The sequence below is a fragment of the Kogia breviceps genome, chromosome 20, assembly GCF_026419965.1.
Source record: "Kogia breviceps isolate mKogBre1 chromosome 20, mKogBre1 haplotype 1, whole genome shotgun sequence".
NCBI lineage: Eukaryota > Metazoa > Chordata > Mammalia > Artiodactyla > Physeteridae > Kogia > Kogia breviceps.
The window spans coordinates 11,722,482-11,748,863 of NC_081329.1; the positions used below are offsets into that span (position 1 = coordinate 11,722,482).

General features: G+C 48.6%; 1 protein-coding gene across 7 annotated transcripts in view; it reads right to left on the reverse strand.

Moving 5' to 3' along the window:
* Window positions 1-773: 773 nt before the first annotated feature.
* Window positions 774-26,382, reverse strand: part of IRF2 (interferon regulatory factor 2) — an 82,527-nt gene continuing 56,918 nt past the window's right edge. For all 7 annotated transcript variants that reach the window (XM_059049362.2, XM_067022549.1, XM_067022545.1 and 4 more), the window contains 4 exons: window positions 20,650-20,767; window positions 9,792-9,956; window positions 3,741-3,787; window positions 774-2,273 (listed from right to left, as the gene is read on the reverse strand). In XM_059049362.2, the coding sequence (XP_058905345.1) occupies window positions 1,965-2,273; window positions 3,741-3,787; window positions 9,792-9,956; window positions 20,650-20,767 (639 nt within the window). In that variant the 3' untranslated portion in view covers window positions 774-1,964. The remainder of the gene's footprint in view (window positions 2,274-3,740; window positions 3,788-9,791; window positions 9,957-20,649; window positions 20,768-26,382) is intronic.

Here is a 26,382-nt window from a genome sequence, read left to right on the forward strand (position 1 = left end):
ACTGAAGGAACCTTTTCAAATATTAACCTAGCAATCCCCTCCGTAAGCCCCCAGAGGTAGTAGGGAGGCGGCTAAGTCTTCGTAGGCTGACTTTTTGGACACCGTGGAAGTATGAGGGGTGCGGCCTTCTTTCCCAAGGTCAGAGACTGGGTGGTGGGGGGAGTCTGGGGTGTGGAATTCACATTTGTCACTAGAAAAGACATGCCTTAAGTTCTGAGGGCAGGGCCTAGGTCTGAGGCCCCAGGTCTTAGAAAGAAGACTGGCTTTGACCAGAAGCCCAACAAATGTCTCCTGTTCTCAAAAATGTCTTATCTGTGAGCCGGGTGTGTGACATAAACACAGAATTTTAGTCCTATGTTTCAGAACAAGAAAAACACAGATATGGGTGGAATTTGCTGACAGTAGAGAGTAGTGGAAAGGGGAAAAAAAGACTCCTCCAGAGTCACACCGGCCTTGGATTCTGACTCCCTTTGTGACCTTGAGTAAAGGCATTTTCCTTTTAAGTCTCCATCTCCTTCCTCCCTGTGAAACGGGAGACAAATCTCCATCCTGTGCACAACCTGAATGAGTGACCGGGTGAAATCATCACGTAAGACACGCAGCACAACGTCCAGCTCCGGGCGAGCACCGAACAGAGGAAGCCATCTCACAACAGAAACCTCCAGGGTCGAAAGGGGGAAAGTTCTGGTCCAGCAGAAGAAACGATATCGCAGCAGTCCAATGCCATGACTGTGCTCTAAGGGACACACACACAAAGCCAGGCGTGATGCCCATTAAAAATTTAACTATATATCATATTCATTTATTATCAATCCACAGGATAATTTGATTGCTACATGAGCTCATAAAAGCTTTTTCACCTTTACAAAATTAAAAAAAAAATGTGCCACAAGGATGTAATAACAACTGCCGATAAACAAGAAAAGGAATCTTAAAATTATAAATTTGCTGTAGAAAAGATAAAAAACAATTATATTTTCTTTAGAATTTTACCTTGAATAAAATATTCCCCGGTATAAAAAATAAAAAAGCTTGCTCTGGTTAGAATTAGAGTATTTTTCTCTTCAAATCTGGGAATTTGCATAATCTCTCCATGATAGTTTTCCTTTGTACCGCGCGTGGCATTCAAGCATAGCAGATTAGAAAGATTTTCTTTTTTCTTTTCTTTTTTTTTTTTGTTTTGTTTTGTTTTTTAAAGCAGTCTTTTAAAATGGGACATCTGTGGAGAAGTTCATTTTCTTCTCCTCCTCAGGGATGTGGAACACAGCCTTTGAGGGGAGGAAAAGGAGGAAAGAAAATGAAGGGGATAGAAGGGCGGGGTGGGGGGGGATGAAGGGGAGGCAAGCGAGGGGAGGGGGTGGGAGGGGAGGGGAGGGCATGCAAAGGGAGAGGAGATGGAAAGGGAGGGTATGCAAAGGGAGAGGAGGAGATGGGAAGGGAGGGGCTGAGAGAGGAGTGGAGGGGTGGGAGGGGAGGGGGGGTGCTGACTGTGCTATGAAACAGAGCAGGGTCACAAGAAGGTCTATCTGTAAGTGCTTTAAGATAAGGTGCAGAAGCAGACTGCAACGTCGCTAGTACTGCCCTATGTACATATTCACAAGAATAAAAAATTCCAGCTAGTTCACATTTTCTCCTCCATTCAGAGGCATCCGTTCCACCATGCTGGCCTTGACCGCAGGCAATGCAGCACCTCACCGCCCGTGTGGGTGTTGGTCCTATGACGTCCTTGAAGTTGAGGGAGCAGCCCTGGGAGATCCAGCAGGCTCTAGAGATATGCGTCTACCAAGGGGCTGGAGTCCTGAGTTAAAAAGAAGCTCCAGTACTGGAGTTGGACACAGCAATCAAAGTTCTATTGTCAAGGCTTTTTCCCTTAAGATTCATCTAAAATAGGTGTCAGAAAGAAAAATATAATACAAACAAACAATAACAAGAAATCCCCACAACCACCAGGGGACGTCGAAGGCTTAACAGCTCTTGACGCGGGCCTGGGTGATGTCGGAGGTCTTCTTGATGACGCTGGCCCGGGTCTCCCGGTCTGGCCGGCTGCTGCTGGGCGCTGGGGTCACGGAGGGGGCGAGGGGGAGGTCTGGGAACGGGGGCCAGGAGCTGTTGTAAGGCACGGGACAGCTCTCCTCTTTGATGGTGACCTGGAGGTCGGGCTTGTTGGAAGTGACGAAGGTCGCCATGCTGGGTAGCAGGTACGTGCTTCGTGCCCCCATGTTGCTGAGGTACTGTTTGCCTTCAATGTTCCTCTTCCGCCAGTGTGGTCGGCCCTTTCAAAGAAAATAATTATGATATACATTTCCTTTGCCTTCTCTTGAATGGCTTTTAAAAAAATGTGCCCCTCCTCCCATGTGCTGGTGTCTGAATTTCGTAAGAGGCACGGAAGAAACGAGAATCTTAGTGACTCCACACCCCTGAACTGAAATCCATTCCCAGCCATGCATGCCCCAAGCACAGTTTCTCTTCCCTTTTTACTCCATGCCCATTGGCTACCTCCCAGAAAATGTAGCCAAGACTGTTCTATGAAGGCAGGAAAACAAGGCAGCAACTTGGTTTCTGGTTCCCCTCTATACCGGCTGCCTGGCCTCATGGTTAGGTAGCTTTGGGCCAGGATGGCTGGTGTGTCACGGGTTCCCCTAAGTCCTCACAGATGGCCCGATCTGATCTTTGAGTCATGCTGCATTTTCAGAGTGCGGGAAGCGAGGAACCCAATAAGAGACAGGGAACGCCCCTGGACTGCTTTCAAACGGGTACAGCTTAGAGCTCCAGAGGGCATGCAAATAGCTGGCTTCAAGGGTGGCATCATTCAGAGAAGGAGCTAGGATTCTGACCTTGAAGAAACAGGTTCCGAATGTACGTGCACACCCACACCTACTGTCTTTTCAGAATTCCTGGACTATAGAGTATTTAGTACGTTGGGAAATTACTAATTCAGACAACCACTAGTCAGTCAGTCTCTGTCTGTCTCACTCACTCACTCACTCCAACACAGACACAAAGCAGGCTTCGCAGGAATGCTTCCCTTCACAGTTCCAGCCATTTCCTGCCATTGTCTGAGCCTAGCCAAGAGGAGGGAGATCAGAAGCAAAGCCCCTTGGAATCTGGACTGAACACATACCTGGCCTGTGGGCAGGGATCACAGGGCAGGCGGGGGTGGGGGGGGGTGGGGGGTGGAGGGGACACTTCCGGTGTCTGGGGAGCTACTTTTGCTTTGCCCTTTCTTTCTTTCTTTTTTTTTTTTTTGTGGTACGCGGGCCTCTCCCGTCGCGGAGCACAGGCTCCGGACGCGCAGGCCCAGCGGCCATGGCTCACGGGCCCAGCCGCTCCGCGGCATGTGGGATCCTCCCGGACCGGGGCACGAACCCGTGTGCTTTGCACTTTCTGACACTGACTTCTCATCATCGCCTTGGGCCACTTGGACCTTCTATTTCTGCTTGTGAATTAGGATGTTTACGGTGGGAAGCATATCAGTGTTTCTTGGCCTTTTCCTGCCGTCCTAGCCTCCTTTCTCACAGTAACATCTTACTCCCTTCCCTCCACTTTACTTCCCAAAGCTTCATTTTGTAAGTCAAAACCCAAAAGCTCCGTAAATTTTATGTGATGTATATTTTACCATCACCAAAAAAAAAAAAACCTCCAAAAGTGAAACTCATGGTCCAAAGAAAAGAAACTTCACTAGCGGCAGGGAAACCAACATGCCAGCCGGGAAGGCTCTGCCCCGGTGCCATCATGCTTACCTCCGAGCTCTCTTCATCACTGGGCACACTATCCGTAGTTTCGCTTTCTGTTCACAGAGAGAAAAACACAGGCCCATCATTCCTGCCACTCAAACTCTTTCGAGGCTCAGGCAGTGTTTTAAAAAAATACATCAGCACGTCTTTCTTCAAAAGAGAAATGCATCACTAAACTCATAACCTCCGTCAGACGCCTGTGCCTGGGAGACGCTAGGGCGGGACTTAAGAGTTGAAGGGTGGCTGTTTTTCCAGGGCCAGGCTATGTTTATTCATGGCCTCTCCTCCCAGGATGGGGTGCTGGGCCCCCGGCTGCCCATCTGCGTTCTACCCACCCCCGCCCCCCACCCCTCCGGCCCTCTGCTGGCTCCACGTCAGGCCCTTGCCTCACAGCTGCTCCATCACAAGCCGCTCACTGGCCTTCTTTTCCCATTCATGGCAGTTGGTTCACTGAAGTCCCAGCCCAGCCTCCCCAGATGGGCCCCATTCTCCTCAGATCCCTCCTTTCCCTCACGGCCCTTCAGTACTTATATCCTGGGTTAATAAAGTGGCATCCTCCCCCTGGGTCACTGTGGGTGCACAGATTTTAGGGTGGCTCCCGTGAGCCTCAGCTCCTGGTGTTTACCTTCTTGTGGGGTTGCCTCCTCTGGAGGGCAGGCGGGGCCTGTGACTTGCTCTGAACCAACAGAACACAGTGGAGGCGATGAGATGCACGTGGTTACGTTATGTAAGCCTGCAAGCTGTCTAATGAGGAGACCATCTCTCTTGCTGGCTTTGAGGAAGCCAGCAGCCATGGCGGGGAGGCTCACGTGACAGACAACTAAGGACCGCTTCCAGCCACCAGCCAGCAAGCAACCGAGGCCCTCGGTTTGACAACCTGCCAGGAACTACATTCTGCCTCAAACCATGGGAGCCTGGGAGCAGACCCTCCCCGATCCCATCCTCAGATGAGACAGCAGCCCTGGACCAGACCTCAACTGCTGGTCTGTGCAGAGAATGCCCTGAGCAGAGGACCCAGCCAAGCCATGTCTGCTCTCCCGACCCTCAGAAACTGTGGGATAATAAATGTGTGTTGTTTTAAGGCACTAAGTTTGTGGTTACAGGGGGCAGGAGAAGCCCGGAGAAGGCCCAACCCTACTTGTCAGGGCCAACTGGCAACGCCAGGCACAAGAGAGGTTTCCACACGAAAACAAATGATACACAACAGCAAGGGGAAAATGCCCCTCCTCACTCAACCTTCAGGCCAGCCCAGGACCCTGAGGAGGTAGCAATCGGCGCTGCCACTCCCAAGAAAAATGCGGAACAGAGATGTTGAGAAAGCAGCCAAAGTCGTGGTGGACTGAGTCAGCACAGAGGAGGGAAAACAAAGCAAGCTTCTGATTCCAGGGCCCCGGGCGCTGAAGCTCTCCTGCTGCCCCAGCCTCTGGTGAAACTTCAAGATCCCCTTTCCATGTTTATGGCCAGCTTTCTTAGTGCTCTGAAGTCAAGGTGTCTCTTCCCTTCCTGTAGGTCTAGGCCCCTCCGCTCCTGATCACCCTCCATAAACACCATTATCTTCTGTCCCTCTCCCCTGCACGGAAAAACCAGATGCCACCGGGCTTGCTCTGGGCGCTGGAAATCGGCAAAAATGAGCAGGTTAGACCAAGGTACTGGGATCCCACAGCCCGAGTCACAGATGCGGGAGGGGTGGGAAGGCACAGCCTGGGGAAGACTCCTTTGTAAGGCCTGGCACGAGCCATGAACAGAATCAGAACGTTAATCACCCGTAAGCACCCAGTTTTCAACTTCAGGGAGACAGTCAGGGACAAGACCAGTTCACATGCTCTGAACTTCTGTTTTCAGCCGACCCAAACGTTAGCTGGAGAGCACCGTTTCTAAAGGAAGACCAACTGCCTCTGAAGTAGTTTTGAAAACTCTCCATATAAGCAAACTGGGAGTTCTCATTTCCGTGGTTTAAAAGAATGGCCTTGAGCGCCTTCAGCCTAGGAGCAGGAGATGCTTGAAGCTCTAGCCTGAGGACCCCAAACCCTTCCCTCTAGAAGAACAGTGGCGCTCCTGGCTACCCCAGGGTCACTGGCTCAGAGTGCTTTGTTGGGGGCACTCATGCCCATTTTCCTCTGTTTTCTTGGTTTTGCTCCACCATGGCCATTTTCAAGATCGGTTCTTATAGAACAAATGAATTCCTGCCAGCTCCTGCTTCCAGATCAATGTTACCACCCACACAGCAATATCAGTGGTTTCACTTTTCCTTCTGATTACTTTGGATTTGGTTTCGTATTTGCTTTGTGTAGCATGGAATTTAAAAAAAAATTTTTGTTGGAGTTGCTTCCCGAACACGGTCTGAGGTAAGTTGCAAGTGTTTACAGAGTTAATAACAGGGTACCTAAGCAGTTTGTTTCATCTTTCTGATCTCCGTTTCCCGGAAGGCAACTGGGGTGAGAGGGAAGGAAGCGGTTTGGATTAGATGACCCCAAAGATGCTTCTCCCAGAGCTGCAGTTTTACCATGAGGCTAGGCTCAGGCTCAGACTCCGCTCAGCCCAGGTTTTTATCGTCAGATCATCTCAGAACATGATGGGGAGGGAGACGTCTTCTGTCACAGCCTTTCTGCACTACGACATCCTGGTACATTTTCTGGAAGGCTCTTGTTCAACAAGTTTTATTAATAAGATTGACAAGGATTCCTTTCCCTCAATCATTTCCTTAATTACTTTCCCTAGAAGCCTCAACGAAGAGGTTCCAATCAGTGTCCTCTTACAGCACTTTTATCTTTGCCGCACCCAACAAAATGCAAGCCTCCTATGGTTTCCAGAAGGACCCAAAGTCTTTCCCGCTGGTCACGGTCAGAAGGAAATCTCCCTTCTCTCAGTTATCACCGTCAATCCTTCGTCTTACACTTTCTTCTCCATACTCTCGTCCAGCCTTCCCCAAAATACTACTGTGGCTTTCTTTCACTAAACCACCCACAACCTAATAAAATCCTGGTGCCACGCAGCAGGCAAGAGGCCACTCCGCGGTAGATCTTTAAAAATAAAAATGACTCGTCTCTAGAGTTTCCCAAAGTTGGGCCTTGGGACATCCCTCCACAGGACATAGTTTTATATGTCCATATAGACCATGGAAAAGACGGACCTGCAAAAATGAATGTGGTTTTTGTAATACTACTGGGTTATATTTCAATGATCAGTAGGGGGGAAAAATAGCCAACAACAGCTTCCAAATACCGGTTTCTAAGTGAATGAAGTGGTTTGAGGAGGCTGAAATTCAGTTCAGTAGTCCACACAAAGGGACTCTGTCATGAAAAACAGGCAAACAGCCTATTCTCGTGGGGAACGTAAAGTTAGAAAGTGAATACCACCAAAGAGCTGCCTTTCCTAGTAGCAAGCTATGGAATACCTGACTGAAAGATTTTAGCTACCCATGGTCAGTAACAGATAAGTTTCTTATGTGTCATAGGCTCTAGAAAAGTAGCAGCGATGACTTGTCTTGACTCTATCCAGGAAGCTTCCGTCCACAGGGTTCTAGAAAATTCAGACAGTGCAAACAATCAAAAGAACTAAAGGCCAGGCTGAAACACCAGGCTCCAATCAAACCCGCACTGCCCGCCCGCCTGGCACTGAAATCCTTCTTTTCAGATCTTGCAAATGTCCTGAAAAGGGTAATGAAATTTTCATTTCTCTCTGCATGAATCAGCTGTTCTTGGGATTCTTCTGCTAAAGCAAAATGCCAGTGCTGGCAGAACAGCAAGAAGAGGCCTTTCCAGAATCCCCAAGAAGACTTCAGAAAAGTCTGAACTCAATAGATAAATAGAAAAGTCTATTCTAAAGCTCCAAGCCCTTAAGAAAAAAACAAAAACAAAAAACACTTGGGGTGTAATAATGCCTGCAGCAGCATGATATAGAGGAAAGTCCCACATTTTCAGCCGTTGTCAGTGAAATGTAAGCCCAGTGGCTTAGTGTTTCACGTTTCAGTTGTGTCTCAACTATAAAATTAGGGCATAAACATTCTGCTCTGCCTCCTCTGGCTGGTCCTTGAGATTCTGGGAGGTGGACCATTCTGAATGGCAGAGCCGACACGGTCCTGCAGGGCAGCTGTGCAGTCAAAGGGCTAAGAGCAAGCCTTTGGCACCAGCCACATATGGGGCTGACTGTGCTACGGGCTGTCCGTTTCTGGACGCGCTGCTTCACCCCACTGACCTCAGATACCTAATATTTTGTTGGGGGGGCCTCTCACTGTTGCGGCCTCTCCCGTTGCGGAGCACAGGCTCTGGACGCGCAAGCTCAGCTCCGCGGCGCGTGGGATCCTCCCGGACCGGGGCACGAACCCGCGTCCCCTGCATTGGCAGGCGGACTCTCAACCACTGCGCCATCAGGGAAGCCCAGATACCTAACTTTTAAAGACAGAATGATGACGGCACCCAGGCTGACGGGGCTATTCTCATGATAATTAAATAAGCCAATCGATTTCAAGCACTTAGCACAGTACCCTGGGTACAACAAACAAGCAACAAACAGTAATTATTACAAGGCCCGGCAGATAGCCAAGAGAGACTGGTGCACGCAGGAGTTCAAAATATGTTTCATGAATAAATAAGTGATGAGAAGCTTATCCTGTCTGACAGATTATAGGCTTCTCGTAGCCAAGGTTCGTTCTCACTTTCCTTTTATGTTCCCAGCACGAAAGAAAGTCAGGACCTTGAAGACATTCTGCAAAGTGAAATAAGCCAGTCACAAACGAACTAATACTGTAGGATTCCACTTATACGAGGTACCTAGTGGCCAAATTCAGAGAGACAGAAAGTAAAAGGGGGCTGGCCAAGGGGCTGGGGGGAGGGGGAGGGGGAGTTACTGTATAATGGGCTCAGAGTTTCAGCTGTGCGAGAGGAGAAAGTTCTGGAGACGGAGGGTGTTGCCAGCTGCACAACCATGTTAAAAGTCACTTAATGCTGCTGCAACGTGCACCGAAAAAATGGCTAAAAGTGGTAAATGTTATGCTGTGGGTATTTTACCACAATTGAAAAAAGTAAGTTACAATGAAAGAAAGTTGGGGTTCAGGAAATACGAGGTTAATTGAGGGGCGGATAATTCAAAGACAACTTGTCATCTGAATCAGTCTAATTCTAATGCTGACTCTGTGCCACTCACTGGGGTGGCGTCCTCACTGAAGGACACGCTATTTGGCAACACATAAAGAATTGCTGAACAATGTATTAGAGCAACTCTGGTTACCCATGATAGGGCCTCTGCTTTTTATTTGTAATATCTGCAAGCAATAACCCTGACTCAGAACTTATATTTCATAATTATAATTGAGCCACCAAAAGTTAAGTGGAGATCCTTGGGAGGAGGGCATAAGGTGACGTAACGTTGGTGGGAAAAAGGAGCCGTCACTTTATCCTGCAAGGATGGAAGAACCCACTGAAACCCTGCGGCTGTCGGGGCCAATTCCTGCCATTCTGCGGCCGTTCCCTGGGGAATCTGCAGTGGGCTCAGTCCCTGGCCCAGCTAGAAGCTGTATGAAATGGAAAAGGAAGAGGAAAATACGTGGAAGTGACAAGTAAACTTGGTGAGCGACACAATGGAACTTGGGGTCTGAAGGTTTAGTTTGAGTCCTGACCCAAACACTTACTGGCCGTGTGGCCTGGAGGAATCCCTTCTTTTCCAAAAGGAACCGGAAGACGTGAACCCTAAGGTCCTATCCAGCTGGGTGAAACTCAGATTCCATTAAAAACATCCTCCCGAGTTTCCGTAACTTGCGCAAATAAAACAGACTCAGATGAACGACTTCCCCAAAGAAGTCTTCTCATTCGTTAGTCATGCATCAACGTGTTATGGGTGATCAAGCAAAATGCTCTGAGTCTCCGAATTGAGACCAAAAATATCCAAGAAGATGTTGGTTGAGAACATTAAAGAAAGGACTAGTTCCGGACAGAATAATCCTTAGGACACAGGAGAGGTTCTCTGCTATGCTGGTGAAACCAGTGACCCTAGACTAAAGGACCGCCCTCCCTGGTTCCTTGCTCAGTTCCGGAGTTTCCGACCGCCCCCCGCCCCCCTTACCTGCGTAGGAAGACACGGGGGAGATCTGCAGGGGGTAGAGCTCGCTCATGCTGACTGGCTGCTCGTCACTCTCAGTGGTCACTTCCACAACCTGGCAGATGTCCGGCGGGTTCGTGACAATCTCTTGATGCTCAATGTTGCTGTCCAGATGTGACTGTCCTACGACTTCAGAGAAAAGACACCCATCATGCGCCAACATCACCTGCCTTCACCAGCCTAGCACACACTCCCGAGAAAGAGTCATCCGCCATGAAACAAGAGCAAGCCTTAGCTTTGGGTTAACGTCCCTGGAGAAGCAACTTGCCAGGGCTATTTCCAGTGTGCCCGCCAACGGTGCTTACACGTGGCAACATCCCAAACTCAACCCAGCCACAGCCAAGGCTGCAGGACGAGAGCTGCATCCAGCCCCAGCCCCAGGGCCAGAGAGATAAACAGTGCTTTGAACCTGACCCATTTCTGTTCTCTGCTCTTTCTCTAAAGGAAGCTGCTGTGCTAGTTTCTGGGTCCTGGGGTCCAGAGAGACATCATCAAACCTTAAAAATGAGGAAGGACCACCAAAATCCACCCTGTTGTGTCATTTCTAGCTGTGGGATGCTCCGTTCATACCCCCAGCCCTCCTCCTCCTCCTCCTCTGCAGACAATGCATGTCATATCAAAACAACGGAAAAGAATGCTTTCCCAATTCTAACACACCTTCGGAGCCTCAGCTCCTCAAAACGCTGATAATATGAATTCTGACCACCCTGCCTCTGAATCCTGTCTCAATTTTTTTTTTTACTTAAACCTTTCAGTCTGAGATCATTGTAGATTCACGTGCAGTTGTAAGAAATAATACACAAATCCCGCGTGCCCTTTACCCGTGTGCAAAACTATCATACAGTATCAGGATATTGACACTGACAATCGATGCATCTTGTTCAGATTTCCTCCGTTTCACTTGTACTCCGTGTGTGTGTGTGTGTATGTGTGTGTGTGTACTTAGTTCTGTGCAATTTCATCACATATGCGGTTTCATGTACCCACCCCCGCAGTCAAAACAACAAAGAGTCGCATCATCACAAGCATCTTCTGTAACTGTATCCACCCTCCTTCAGCCTCCTCCCCTTGTCTCTAAGCCCTGGCAACCACTCACCTGTTTCCCATTTCTATAATTTTTGTCATTTCAAGGATGCTTCATAAATGGACTCACACAGTAACCTTTTGAGATGGGCCGTTTTCACTCAGCAGAATTCCCTGCAGATTCATCCAAATTTTCGTGTGTATCAGTAAGAACTGTAGGTTCTTTCAATTGGAGGAACCCAATTCAATTCACCCACTGAAGGAATTGTAGGTTCCTTTCCACTCTTTGGCTATTACGAATAAGGCTGCTATGAACATTCATGCACAGGTTTTATCCGAACATAAGTTTCCATTTCTCTGGGACAAACGCCCAAGAGTGCAGTTGCTGGATCACATGGTAATTGTATGTTTAGTTTTACAAGAAACTGCTAAACTAGCGTCCACAGTGGCTATACCGTATTACGTTCCTACCGGCAATGTATGGACAAGCTAATTTATGCACATTTTCGCCAGCTTTTGGTGTTGTCACTACTTTTTGACTTCAGTCATTCTGATAGATGTGTGGTGATACCTCATCGTGGTTTTAATTTGAATGCCCCTAATGCCCTGTCTTACTTTCAAACAGAGCTGACCTTATAATTCTGCTGACAACTGATTGGATGGAATATCCCTGAAAACTGGCACCCATAAACAAATGGGACCAACAACGCTTTCCCAAGGGCCTCTCTCAAAGCACTTTGCCCTCATAATCAATGTTTTACTCACGCCTGTATAAGTTATTTTAACATTTCAACACACGAGAATGACAGGGAAAGCATCATTGTCCTGTTATAAATGAAGAGTGTCAGGCACAGAGAAGTACACTAGCTCATCCGAAGTCACACAGCGTGGATATATATGGGCAGTGCTCTACGTCCCCGGCCACCTGTAAGATGTTGATTAGGTGGGAAGGCGGCCACATTCCAGTCTCCTTGAGAAGTTAGCATCATGGGTCAGTTCCTGTTTTCACTGCTTAAAGTATAATATTTTGATTACTCAAGTATTTCTGTTTATACGTGGGTTTCTGTTTTAATTGCCTGAAGCGGGGTGATGAAGTAACTAGCATTAAGGTAGGGAGAACATTACCTGATTTCTACTCAGGTAAGGTTTCAGAAGGCAGTGAGAATTCATGGATTTTCTAGCAAAGAAAAGAAAAGCACCAAAAAGGCTGGGAAAGGAGATTTGGGGATGTGATAAAAGACTCCACAAAGCCACAGCATACAGAATGGAAGGGAAACTGGATGCCGTGTGGGTTTTCCTGGAGGGGATAAAATTAAAGAAAAGGAAGGCAGGCTAAATATGGCAGGCTGACTCCCAAATTCTTATTTTATCCTTTGGACTATACTACTTGAGCCTGAGAGCATCAATTATGCAGCTCACCAGGCACAGACTGAGCGCTGACACTGACCTCTCTCAAGTTTCTTCTGCCTCCTCTCCCAAGTAAAATAAGACGGCAGGAAAACAAGATGGGTCCTGTCCTTTCCCAAATTGGTGGGTGGAGATAGAAACCGAACAGGACGTGTGTGTGCGTGCGTGGGTGCGTGTGTTGGATGAGGGGGTGGACAAAACTGATACCTTACATACTAAGAAAATGAAGACCTTATATAGATTTGATTTAAATCAAGGCCCCTTTAACTTCCAATCCTCCAAAATTCATTTCTCCCTTGCACCGTCATTCCCGGGAGTATAAACTATGGCAGCCATTCAAGCATCCTCCTAATTATGTCCCTTTGTTCTGACCAGGAATTCTCTCCCTGAGTGTTTTCCCCCAGAAGTCCCAACTCAGCCATTCAACTAACAGAGATTTCTTGAGCATCCTCTTTGTACAAGGCACTGTTGTCAGGTAGGAAGGGGAGAGGAAGTGTAATCTAGTCCAGGATCTGGTTTATAAGAAGTCCAGTGGGGCTGGAGGCCAGCACACAATGATCTAGAGAATAAACTGAGGACAGTAGTGAAAAGGAAAAGCGGGGAGGGCGGAGGGCCCGTGATGAAAGTTCAGGAAGTGGGGTATTTTTTTTTTTCCAGTTCCAGGAAATCAAAGGCTTCGGTGGGGCGGCAGCGCGGTGGGCGGAAGGGGAGGGTGAGTAGCAGGCAGGAGTCAGATGCCTCTGCTTTCGGGGGGCCTTTTCCTGACCCCCCGGAACAGACTGCCCTCTCCTTCCTGCAGGCCCCTAGCTTGCTGTCTCCAGGGCTTGGCCAGAACGACAGCATGACACGACGTTGTGCTGTGCCTTCACGTCCGGCCTCGCGTGCCCAGTTAACGCAGTGTCCCTTTATTTAACTCTTTATTTGTGCGTGTCGTCTCACGGCCACCCTGTGGCTCCCGAGAGAGTTGAGACCCTGCGTTAGAACTTTTCGTCTCAAGTCACAGCACACGTTCACGGCTTGTGGCGGAGAGGGGCTCAGTGAATCTCTGCTGAGTAAAGAGATGAATGAACAGAGCAAGGCTCCCAGACCGCAGCCAGAGGCCTGCAGGAGTTCAGGACCACTTGTGAATACCAAATGGAACGACGAATGTTTTCTAGAAAATTTCAAGACTCCTGGCAAGCGGGCTTTTTAAAACCTGGGTGAAGGGATGAAGACATAGCATGCCAGAGCTGCCAGGGGCTGGAAGGAGGGAGAGGAAACATTTGGGGGTGAGGAAAGTGTCCTATGTCTTACACGTACTGGTAGTCACACAACTGAGGATGTCTGTCAAAAATCATCAACCTGCACACCTAAAGGGGGTTAGCTTTACGGTATTTCACTTCACATACATGCCTTAGGACAAAAAGTAGATAAGCATCTCTATTCAAATCTTAAGTGTATCCCGAATGCTGGTGACCAGGGTAGAAAAATAAGTTTTCGTTTTCTGGGCTACATCTGGATATCCAGTTAATAAGATTACATGATCTCTAAGGCCAGACATTGCCCTAGGAGTATGTGGCTTTGTGCCTGGCACAGGGACAACCACCGCTCTCCATCTGAACACGACTGAGGGCACTCTAGAAACTTCTGAACTCGTAAGTTGCAAGTCCAAGAGAGAAGCTGGGAAATCCCAACGTGTGAGATGCTCTCTGGAAGGGCTTTACGCACCAGCCCTAATCCATATCTCTCTCTTTCTCCATCAACGGAGATAGATGAGAGCTGACTTCCCCTGAACCACCAAACTTTGCCCTAAGGGACAACACAGACAGTGCCGCTGACTCCTAACAAATGAAAAGTCACAAGAATAGCAAGCTTAGCAAACTGCTACAGCACATAAAGTCAGAAGTAGGAGCCCACTAGGTGCTAGAGTATCATGACTGATAGAACCGATAATAACAAAACCTAGCATTTCCTGGGCCCTGAACTTTGTCTTTCCCACCTGCCAGACCTCACAACTCCACCGGCAACACACAGTCGCCACCCCATTTTAGACAGGAGGAAAAGCATCGTGGAGAGTTAAATAACTAACAAAGAGTTCAATGACTAATTCAAGGTCAGACAGCCGGAAAGAGGCAGCCTCAGGAGGCAAATTCAGCTTTCCCTGTCAACAGCACCGTCTCCCTGAAAGAAAGAGTTAAGGAAGTTCAAACTGAGTTTCCCTGGGCTTTCTAAGCCCCTCTTAGGATAAAACCTTTCAAATCTCACCTTAATAAGACTCTGGGCTCATAACCAATAGTGAAATTGCTTTTCAACAGTTCTATATTGGGTGCCAAGGAAATTCCTGAACGGTTAGGGAACTAGAAATCCACTAAGCTTCTCCAGATTATGAAGGTCAGTGCATCGGGAAAAGAGTCCCCCGCAGGCATGTAATTTTATCTGGACCTCGGTGCTGAGGACTTACAACAATATTATTCATGGCTGGTTACTGATGAACCGGTTTGATTCCTAAAAAGGTCATTCTTACCTTATTAACAATTGTTGACAATGCAGGGCTCCACCTGAGCAAGCAGTTGCCCCCATGCCTCAGAGAAAGCTCTTAAAAGTAGACTATTAGGAACGGGAAAGTTCTGTGAAGGTGGGCTGCTCCTATCACTTTGCAGCTGAAAAAAGCTGAAACCCAGGGAGGTTGGGTAAATTGCCAAGGTCACTCAGGCAGCTGCAGGGTCAAGATAAAAGCGTATAAAAGCCGGCCATCTGCATGCTGCCATGGAGAGGAATTTCTTCTTGCCCTGATCTGAAACTTCGAGAATTTAAACTGTGAATACCAGCCCTGATGACGCAGCACAGATGGAGGCAATGTCTCTTAATCAAATATATTTTAATATGATTTGATAATACCACAATCATAATATTAATCTTACCACCTTCTAACCACACAGTGAGTTTTCTGTTACACCCACATCTGGTTCTCACAACAATCCTGTGTGGTAGGTGGGATCAGTTTCATCATTTCCACTGTATTTAATTTTTTTAAAACATTTTGTTTCGATGTGGACCATTTTCAGTCTTCAATGAATTTGTTACCACACTGCTCCATGCCTTGGTCCCTTGGCCGCGAGGCATGCGGGACCCTAGCTCCCCGACCAGGGGCTGAAACTGCACCCCCTGCATTGGAAGGCGAAGTCTCAACCACTGGACCTCCAGGGAAGTCCCCTCGTTTCCACTCTAGATAACGAGGAAATTGAGTCTCAGAGAGGGGAGGGAGTTTGCCTAGGATCACGTGATAAATAAAAACCTGCAGGGGCTTCCCTGGTGGCGCAGTGGTTGAGAGTCCGCCTGCCGATGCAGGGGACACGGGTTCGGGCCCCGGTCCGGGAAGATCCCACGTGCCGTGGAGCGGCTGGGCCCGTGAGCCGTGGCCGCTGAGCCTGCGCGTCCGGAGCCTGTGCTCCGCGACGGGAGAGGCCACAGCAGTGAGAGGCCCGCGTACCACAAGAACAAAAAACAAACAAAACCCCCCCCCCCGCAGAACTAGGTCTAGAACCCCAGTCTTTTAACTTCTAATCTGGTGCTCTTTTTGTTTTCTTTTTTTAAATAAACTCTGGCCATGATTCGGTTTAGGTATCCAAGGGCGACGGTGGGAGACAGAAGTCTCTACCGGGTTAGTACTTTCAGAGAAGGGGCCAGACTGCCTCAACAGTGACAGGTCGCCGTGGGTGCAGGGTGTGGTACACACACTGCATTTCCACAAGGAAACAGCATCACGTGCTGCTCTGCTATAAAGGGGGGCAAATAATATGTTCTAGTAAAAATGCAGTTGAGTTCATCACCGTGTCTCGAGGGTCAAGGGTCTGGCAGCAGAAATCTGGCTAAGACCTCATGGGTTGGCAGCACACCCTTCCCGATGGACCTGCCTAACGCCCCTTCCTTACTCTGCTGGGTTGACAGAGCTATAGCGTCCACGCCACAGTAACAAAAGCCACAGCCCAAACCTCTCTTTCTCGCTGGAAAGGCACATGGAAGTCCAACTGTTCAGAGTAATTCGAGTTCAAAAACAAGTATAAAAGAGGTGGACAGGGGCCAGGACACCGGGGACATGCGGGTCTTTGTCCTGGGGGGTTGGGGGCAATGGTGACATGGTAAGACTGGCATTTTTCAACAAATGATTGTGTGGAGAAGGGGCAGCACAGAAGCAGAGCTGAGGCAAGCGCGAAGGTGACTGGGAAAGTTGTCAGCTTTCTTGGGTAAATAAAAACCTCTTAAAGGTTGAAAAACCCTCCATGTCCACCGCCCAGGGTTACCGGTGCACGTGGTGACCGAGGGCAGATCCCATGCAGCCTCACCTCTGTGACCCTGGCTTTTCCAAGGTCCAGTTCACCAAAGAAAAACAAGATGTACTATCGGCTGTGTCTGGGTTTACTGTGAGATCTGGGTTCACACCTCACACGGACTTTCCTATTGCTAAGAGTTTTCTAGGGGTCCTGATAAAACTGGATGCCTTGTCGCTGGCTCCCGTTCCTGAGGGGTGAACCAGCGTGGAAAGCCTTCACTCGCTCCTTCTCAGGAGGGGTGCCTTCCATCTAAAGAACCATCCCAAATCTACTTTTTATCTTGTAGATGGAATTTTTCATATCTTAAGCACCAGAGGAAATGCCAAAAAACAAAAGCAAACAAACAAAACAGGGAACAAAGGATCTGGAGAAGTTGAAGACAGTTCTACAGTCTGGCGTCACCTTTGACCATCCTCAAGTCCTTATGAATTCTGGTACCAGAGGCTGCCAGGCTTGAGTTCTAACGGTGAGGCCCTGGGGGGGGACCCTAAGTTTGGTCTCTTAGTTATGAATCTGTTTTGCTCCTTTTTTGAAAAAGAACTTTTTTGTTGTTCTGCTCCTGTATTCAAGTTTCTAAGCTTGGCTGAAAAAAAGCTACTCAAGGTTTACTTTAGATAAAGTTGGTCAAATTTGGAAGCAACTACCAAGAAAAGGTACGTCCTAGAAGGTGCATTTTGGGCCACCCAAATCGACAGAATGCAAATTACATTATTTCCTAACTGTCTAGGTCTAGTCACCTAAGGCCAGCTTGATTTACTTCAGGGTCATAAATAGCCTCCCTCCTTTCACAGCAATCTTTGCTCTTCTTGAAGGGTGGGGTTACCTTTTATCAAGAAACACAGTGGGGTGATGAAGCCTCGCCTAGGCCAGGAAGAAAGAATGTCCGCACCTGCTAACTTCTCACACTGGCCTGGAGGCGATTTCAATACTGCTCAGCAGAGGCCCTGCTGACCTGGGCAAGAGGCCAGCAGGGTATTATCAGAACAATCCAACATGTTGCTGGCTTCTTCCGCTTCCTAAAAACAGAAGTTGCCGCACACACAAAATAGTTCAATGTGAAAGAAAAGTAAAAATAAAAATGAGTCTTTTTCTCCCTCCCCTTAAAGGGACAGCAGGGAAGATCTTTGGAGGTGCTGACCTGTGCATTTAACCGGGAGGGAGAGATGAAACGTGAGAAGACCTGGTTTAAGTAGTGAGATGCTGCCCTCCCTGCTTGGAGTGCACAGCCTGCTACATCTGGACGTACATTCAGCCGTTCTGGACAAGAAGGCAAGACCAGGACACTGCCCATTGACCCTAAGCGCGTGCACACTCGTGCGTGCGTGTGCGTGTGTTTTCCTGCCATGATTTGCCACAGAAATAAAAGTAAAACACAGCAGCAATCCAGCAGGAGTTCATCTGTCAGGGTAACAGTACATTCCGTGCTTTACACCCTTACTGGATTCACTTACCAAACAGCACCCCTCCGCCAGAATAAAAATGTACTGGGTGGCTGGCCTCCACGGGATTAAGATATTGATTTTCAATCTATTTCCCTAGTGACAGAGCCTACTGACAACGAGAAAAATGCTCTCATAGTAAGCACTCGTTTCAGCTCCCATTTTTAATCTTATAAACATGGGCTTATAAGAGTAGAATGAAAACATCTTGAGGTTTTCATCTTGGTGCCTGGATACAAAACTGGCCGGAACTCTGGGTTTAGAGACGAATGGAAAGCAAGAAGAAATGGTTTCGTTTTTAAATAAAGCATTTTTCAAAAAAGTAAAGAGAGACCGAAAGAGAATCTCTCAAATATGCCACAGTGGCCTTGGAATCAGAACCCCTGTGCTTCTCATCTCGGTCCACACATCGTGAGGCTGGGATGGCTAATTACTGGTCGCTTGGGAGAGTGTAGACAAAGCTCTGAGAAGGTTTTAAAATCTGAGCTAGTGCTACTGTTAGCAATAATCACAAATTACCCACTTCTTTAAAATACTTGCATGGATCCACTTCATGTATCATTACATACCTTCACAAGGGTCACTGACTAATTAGAAAGAGATATTCAAACGCATTGTAATGCCATCCATTATGATTTTACTGTTAGGAAGAGAATCATTTAATCCAGGAGGTGGTTCTCTAACCAAACCTGGCCTTCGTCTCTGCCCCAAGATAATGACTCATTAAATTAGTACCAACACCATGTAGCGCCAATCATACCATAAGGGCGATGAACAATCGATCTGGCAGAGAATTTACATACTGAAGGCTCAACCAAAATGTTTAAAAAAAAAGGTAAAGAAAACTGGTCCAATTCTGGCTTTTGTTTGGCATTTTATCTGAGGCTGAATTCACCTCCTTAATGAACGGGGGGCCCCGAAAGCCAACCAGCTGCCTCGAAATAAGCTGAATCTTAAGAAAGCATGCCTGGGAGATTGGCAAATATCTTCCTCTTTAAAAAGGGCTCAGTGGGCAGAGGCTTTCGGAGGACAGCCTGCCGAGAAAGGGAGATAAAAACCCAGGTGCCGGGGAAGCAGCTCTCAGCCGTGGAAAAAAGGGCCCAGGAGGGAGGAGAGCTGGGCTTCCGGTCAGGCAAGTGGCCTCACTCCAGAGAGGAAGTGAGAAAGATGCTCCCTCTCCGACAGTTCGCTCGGCTCAAAATGACTGTAGGGCCATCTGTCTCTCTGCAAAAGTGCCCCATTCAGACGTGAGCCCTGCGAGGAAGGCATGGCCATCCTGACATGAGATACAGCACATGCTGAGTCTCAATCCAGGCTTCATTCTTTCTTCACGCTGCACGCTGCTGGAGACACCTCAACGCGCAAGGGAGACCCTGCACATGTGACTCTACTTCCAAACTCCACAGCCCAGGGGAAGCAGCAGCGGCTGCGGCCTCCTGTCCCTACTCAGCTGAGAACCCACAAATGAAGGTCCTCAGATGTGAGGCCTGCTCTTTGAACAGGATTTTTCCTGTTCTTACCAGCATCAGCAGCCCTAATTGTTTACAAAATGGAACAAAATGTAATGAACCAAAAGGTATTGAGGGCAGAGGAGCCGAGGTTCTGGATTCCAGGGCTGGAGTCAGAACACAAGGTCAAGCCTGGGCCTCCTCCACGCTTGCAGAGTCCCCACCATCCGTGCTTGGCAGTATCCCAGCGGGACTTCACTGACATGTAATTCACACTTGTCACCCACCTGCCTAAGAGCCTCCAGGGGTGGTGTTTCCTTGGTGTGTGTACGTAAAACATTTGGGCACTTTACTATCTGCTATACTTCAATTTTTAAAAACTTAAAAAAAACCCCCAACCAACCCACACTCTCCAGGCGTCTGGGGATAAAACCCAACCTCCTTCCCAGGGTCTTCAAAGGTCCCCAAAGGTCCCCATGAGCCCGCCCCGCCTCCCTTCTCCCAGGAGCACTGGCCTTCCCGCTAGTCCTCCAAGCGTGTTCCTGTGTCGCGACCCGCGCTCAGGTCCTCACCCACCGGCGTCACCTCCTCTCTCCACTCTCTTCCTCTGGCACATTTATCACAGACGGTAACGTTGTTGTTACGTGCGGTTTTTGTTTATTATGTGTCTTCTTCCATGAAACTAGGGATTGGGCCCGCCTTCACAGCGCTACGTCTGGTATAGAGAAGGCACTCAGCACTCTTTGTGGGATCACAGGGTGCCCTCTGGCCACGTGCCTCTGTTTCCCCATCTGTGAGATGAGCATCACCTCCGTGGCAGGCCCATCAAGGAGCAGATGCTGAGAGGACTCATGGGGACAGTCTCCCCCCTCCTTGTTCCCAAGTTAAATAAATGACACTCTTGTCCATGTGACCAATTATTGAAAGATTGAGAACCGCTAATCGTTAGCCGCTGGGGGGGAACATCCCCATCTCATCTACCTATTTTTTTGAGGCAGATCTGCCTCAGTTCCTTTATCTAATGCTCAAAGGCCTTTATTCTTCAGCCCTGAAATCTGGGGGCCTGAGCTTGCATTTTGAGATGGTTCCAAGACCTCCTCCCACTGACTACGTTATTTCAAATCACGTTTTACAAATTCTCAACCCCAGGGAGCTACTCGTGTGTATAAAAAAATGAGATGTCAAAACAGTTTACCTATGATGTTCACCGTACTATCCACTTCATTTTTTATAGCTGAAGTCAGGGCCGCATACTCAGGAGAAAGATCACTTACTCCATTACTAAGCCCCAAAGATGACTCAACTGGTTCTTGCTAGGAAGAAGAAAAGAAAAAAGAATTGAGAATACTTCCTTTTCCCTCCCTGTGCTTAGCTTAAATACTACCCTCTGTCCACTTTCTTTAATGCCAAGGTCATGTTCGTCTCCCAAACGCATTCCCTACGTGTCTTAAATCAGCCTGGAGCTTAAGAAGCACATTTCTGCGTAGAGTGTCCCGCCAAGGGTTCCCTTTCTTTCCTTTTCCTTGGAGGAGATGGTATCCGTGCACCTGGCTTGCCCTCCTGAAATGCTTACCCCTGAGCAAGGTAGCCCTGGGGTTAAACGGAGCTGTGTTACCGCCTAGGTAAAGCACCTTGCTGCCGAGATCCCAACTCATCCTCCTCTGAGGGAGGGGTGCATGTAAGACTCAGCTCCTGGCTTTCTCTCCAAGGGAGGAATCTTACCACCTCTTTTATAACTTCGGAGGAAAAGCTCTGTCTCAACTATCAGCTCAAGGACGAAATCCAGAGGACGTGGTGGATGAATTCTTCTTGAATAGGGTTTGCTCTGGATTCTGGCCACTTGAGCATCCTGCCCCAGGGTCGGCGGGCAGGTGGCCGGTCACACGGGCCAGACTCATAGCCAAAGCCCCCGCCACCCCGTGGCGTGCAGTGAAACAGCCCACACCCATGGCTCCACAGGCATGCCTTCCGAATGCCCATGCAGCCCAAGAGGCTACACATTCATATTAATGAAAATAGGAGAACAAACTCCTCTTCCTAAGCTTGGCTCTCTATTCTGCTTTCTTCAAGTGCATCAGAGCCCTCCAGCCTCTGAACGCGCCAACAGCTCTGGGAGAGCCAGCGCTGGAGTACAGACTGACTTTCAGCGTTTTGATGAGCGAGCTTCTCCTCAAGGGGAGGTGACACTGGCGTCTATGACAGCAACAGAATCAGACAAAAAAAGCCACACGTGACAACTCCTGGGGAGACCAAACTGGAGAGGAGGGTGGAGGGGTGGAAAGAATAGAAGACAGGAGCAGAAGATCATGTGAGGTGGATATGACTGTGCTTTGAAAAATTTAGAGTGGATGCTCCAAGGCATGCAGGGTGTTCTTATCAATTTATGTGCTGCTTGGAACCAATGACAAACCCCCTCAAATCTTAGGGAAGCCACCTAGGGAAGGAAGGGGAAATGACCCCCTCCCTCTCAATCCCACCTGGCAAATTCCCGCCGTGATAACCATGGCTTCAAAGACATCACCTCACTGTATAGCTCAGTTCTCAAAAAAAACCAACCAACAAACAAAAAGCACACATGGCAGGGATGACCAGATGTACCAAAGGTTGAATCCAGGAAGGGCCCAGGACAACCCCTCTGGGTGGAATGTCTGTCCCTTTCTCCTGCAGAGTCTCTTTCACAAATTCCAAAGAGTTTATCCTTTCTGGGAAGAAACTCCCTTGCCTGTGACTTGAGTCACCACTTTTCTCTTCCTTTAGAGGCAAACTCCTGACTGTGCACCTGCCTTCCCACCATCACCTCCTCGCTGCACCACCGTGAAGCCTGCAGTCTGTCTGCCACGCCACTGGTGGACTCAAACTCCCAGCTCCTGGGGTAGGGGTGGTGAGACAGCCTGGATTTGGAGTCACATGAGCCTGGGGTCCAAGTCTTCCTCTAGTTATAGGACTTTAGCCTCTCTAGTGGTCTCTTAGGATGCTGCGGACAGCTGTAAACTGGGGACTGTAATAGGACCCATGTCATGGGAATAATGGGAAGATTAAACGAGATAAATATGCACCTGGCACCTATTATTAAATAAGCACTCAATATTATCTAAGGTCACCAACAAAACTCTACTATCCCCAATCCAGTGACCTTTCTGCAAGTCTCTTTCCCTCAACCCCACACTCTGACGTCCAACAGGAAGGCCTGTACTCTCCCTCCTTGGCAACACGATCTATCTGTTTTTCCACCTTTCTGACGGCATCCTTCTCCCTGGCTTCCTCAACGGCCCCCTTCCCACCCGTCCGCATCATGCCCCACGTGTCGTCTTCTTCCCCTTCCATCTCTTCAACGCCCCAAAAGGAACTAAGAACATTTTAAGGAATTATGGAAAGAACTGCTCGTTTTCATGGGTTTCTTCTGTTGCCAAGTTATTATTCACTCATTCTGCTTCTAGGCTTCTTATAAAGGTAATGAGGCAGTCAGACTTGCATATATTTAAAAACCTAAATTATTCTGATTTCTCAGTTGGAGACTTCAAAGAGTTTCACACGATCTACAGTGTAATTAGTGGCAAGTGATACTTCTATCACACTACACTTGAGAAAACTATGACTCATAGACGAAATTAGTTTCCCAAGATCACACTGCTTTTACTCTGAGGAGATGCAGGAACTGAACTCACATCTCTGGTCAGGCAACATGGTCCAATTCCAGTAGTTTCTGTCTTAATGAACCCTTGGATCCTGTACTAATTCCAATGGAGACTGAAACGGAACTATTTTCAACACTGTTCCTACTCCCCAGATCCCCCTCCCTTGCCTCTTGCACCCCTTCTGTAACGAAACAGAACACTCTACCGCTGGAGGCCGAGTTGGACTCCACTGAACATTGTTTTACCTCCTCCCATCCCCACTTCCAAAATAACCTGCCGATCTCCAAGTGTTCAGTGCAAACCTTCTCACTGGTTTTATTTATTTTTAAAATTTATTTATTTATTTATTTTGCGGTACGCGGGCCTCTCACTGTTGTGGCCTCTCCCGCTGCGAAGCACAGGCTCCGGACGCGCAGGCGCAGCGGCAACGGCTCACGGGCCCAGCCGCTCCGCGGCACGTGGGATCCTCCCGGACCGGGGCACGAACCCGCGTCCCCTGCATCGGCAGGCGGATTCTCAATCACTGCGCCACCAGGGAAGCCCTCTCACTGGTTTTAGAAGGACAATATGGCAGATTGTACAGTGAAATGTAGCCAGCACCTCCCTGAAAGGTCCCTGTAGCATCCAGAATGCAGAAAAAACAGGGATCTTCACTATACTCAGTTGAAATTTTTGAAATGACTAGAATAGGAAGATTGAAACCTAAACTATGTATTTTTTTTTTTTTTTTAAAGCAAGGAACCCAAATTAAGAAAATGGGTGAACATTTGTCTACGGAACATGTACAGAGATCCTGCAGGTCACGAACGGCCTCTGCCCACAGCATCTCCTGCTTCTCTGTGATGCCCCACTCCTGCCCTGTCCCCCGCCTGGCTGTACCATGACCTGGCCTTGGTGAATCCTGAACTAGCCTCCTCTTTCTGTTCCTTTCTTACTTTAGATCTAGGCTCTCCTGTAAATCACCTTGCCCCAAAGAAAACCAAAGAACAGATTGTACTTGGGTTCAGACCGCTCCATGATCTATTAACTCTGCCAAATATTTATGCCCAAGAACCTTTCTTCTCATTATAGAATCCAAGGTTTGTTCTATAAGGGATTTTAGGCAATAGCAAACCAGCACAAGAGAGCGTTCAGGGGCAGGGGCAGCCTTCCTTAGACCTCTAAAATAATATTCCTTTGGTTGGTCTCAAAGCCATGCTTGCTGGAGGGGCTTGGGGGTGGGCCGCACAGAGGACGACCAAGGCCACTCCTTCTGTCTCGTCCTTGTGCCACAGCCCTTGTCTAGCTGTCCCCTCCTTTGAGGTCAAAGATAATGGCCAGAAGACCATTTCCCACCCCCAACCTCCAGAAATGCCCTAATTCATCTGTGCAAAGCCAGTCTCCTCAAAGCCAAATTTAAGGGCATCTCTAGGTCTCTCTACCAACAAAAACCTCAGGCTGACAGCTGGGCTTCATGAAAGTCAAGTTGGCCCGGGGAACTGCACACTCTATACCTCGGAGAACAGGAGTGCAACTGAAGCAGGCTGCGGCCTCCTGCCCAACCCGAGGAACACCTTCCTTCCTTGGAACTAGGCCGTCTTCATTCTCCTCGCTTTCCCCACTGCAACCTCCCCTTAGACTTCTTTCTTTTCTTTGCCTGGCTTTTCTCCTCGTCTTCTCCTTGGGTCTCCGTGTTCAGTTCATGTAGCTTCCCTCCTGGGGAAGGCATCTGTTCCCACGGCCTCCAACATCGTTCTTGGGCAAATGACCGCACACCTGGCCTCCAACACTCACCCGAGCTCGGTGCCTTGTAGATGCAACTGTCCGCCTGGTGTCTGCTTTAGAGGGCCCTCTCTGCCCTTTCTAGCCCATCATGTCCACAGTTAAACTTACCCTCTTCTCCACAAAACATGCTCCGCTCCCGACATCCCCCCCAGGACGCGTGAGAAGTCAGGGCCACCTCTTAGCTCCACACCTGGCTTCCTCCTCCGCCTCCTCTTCCAGAGAAATGTCTCCTCCTCTCCATTCCAACTGCCACCATCTTCATCTAAGCTCTCTACTGCAGTCTCTCCCCTCATCTGCTGCTTCCCATCACGGTGAGAAAAACCTCTCTTCAATATCAACTCCTCCATGCTCCAGATCCTCCCCAGGGCGTTCAGCTGTGCCTTATCTCACAAAAGCATCCACGGAGGTTATTCAGCCAACCAGTTTGCAGACTGTGCTCTGAGCAGTCCTCTCAAGAGCCACCAGGAGGAAAGGGAGGCGCCAGAGTGGGCCGGGCAGGCCCCTCACCTGCTCCCTCCAGGGCAGCTCTGATTTCATCTCCTGAAAGTTCAGGTGGGTTGCCGGCGTGAGGCTTAAAAACTGAAGACCCCTTGCAAGCCATGGAAAGATCACTCCAGTATCAGCCCTGACAGGTGGTCGGGCATTCAGCCTGTCTTTGGACAGTGACAGAGGGCATATTGTTTTGTATTCCAGCTCAGGTCACTGTTGGCGGTGAGAGCTCTATTAGAAAGTTCTGCTCAGCCAATACCTGCTTTTCTGTAACTTCCACCCAGAGGCCTGCACTCAGAACTAATACAGACCAGTCCTAGTCTTTACCAAGTGACCTTAGAGACAGTCCCTGATTATGTTTTCCATCATCACACCAATGTTTTAATCTGGAAGCACTTCACAGTTTCGAAGCATGCATATGTCCTCTGCAAACAATCCTCTGAGGCAGGAAGTAGTAATTCCGAATCCTCCCTACCTACATGCCTTTGTTTCCCCTTGTACCCTCACTCAGGCTCTGGCTCTAATGAAGCTGGTGTCCTAACTCATCCAGCGAAGACCAAACAGCAGCTCTGATCTCCAGGGCTTCATGTCTGATCTGGTGCTGGGGAGTGTCCACCAATATACTGGAGAGTCCCCCAAGGCCTGGATCAGAGCCCACAGCTTCCGAGAGGCTGAGACGCACTGAGGGCAATGAAAGAGCACAGGTTCTGAGGTTGGACTAACCTGGAATCAAACCCCAATTCCATAAAGTGGAGCAACTCTGGGAAAATTACTCAACAAGTCTGTGCCTCCATTGCCACATATGTGAAAGAGAGAAAACCTGCCCATTGCAGGAAGAATTAAATGAGATAATAATTAGAGCTGAGAACCAGGTAGGGGCTCCAAAATGTCAGCTACCACCTCGCTGTTTTATCCACCTCTATCCTTACTGATCTTGGCCTTGTGACATTTTCTGAAACACCAATATGCTCTGATGATGTCCCATCTTGTACTGCTCACCACTGTGTTTCTGACTCTTATTTCCCTAGACAGCCAGTTAC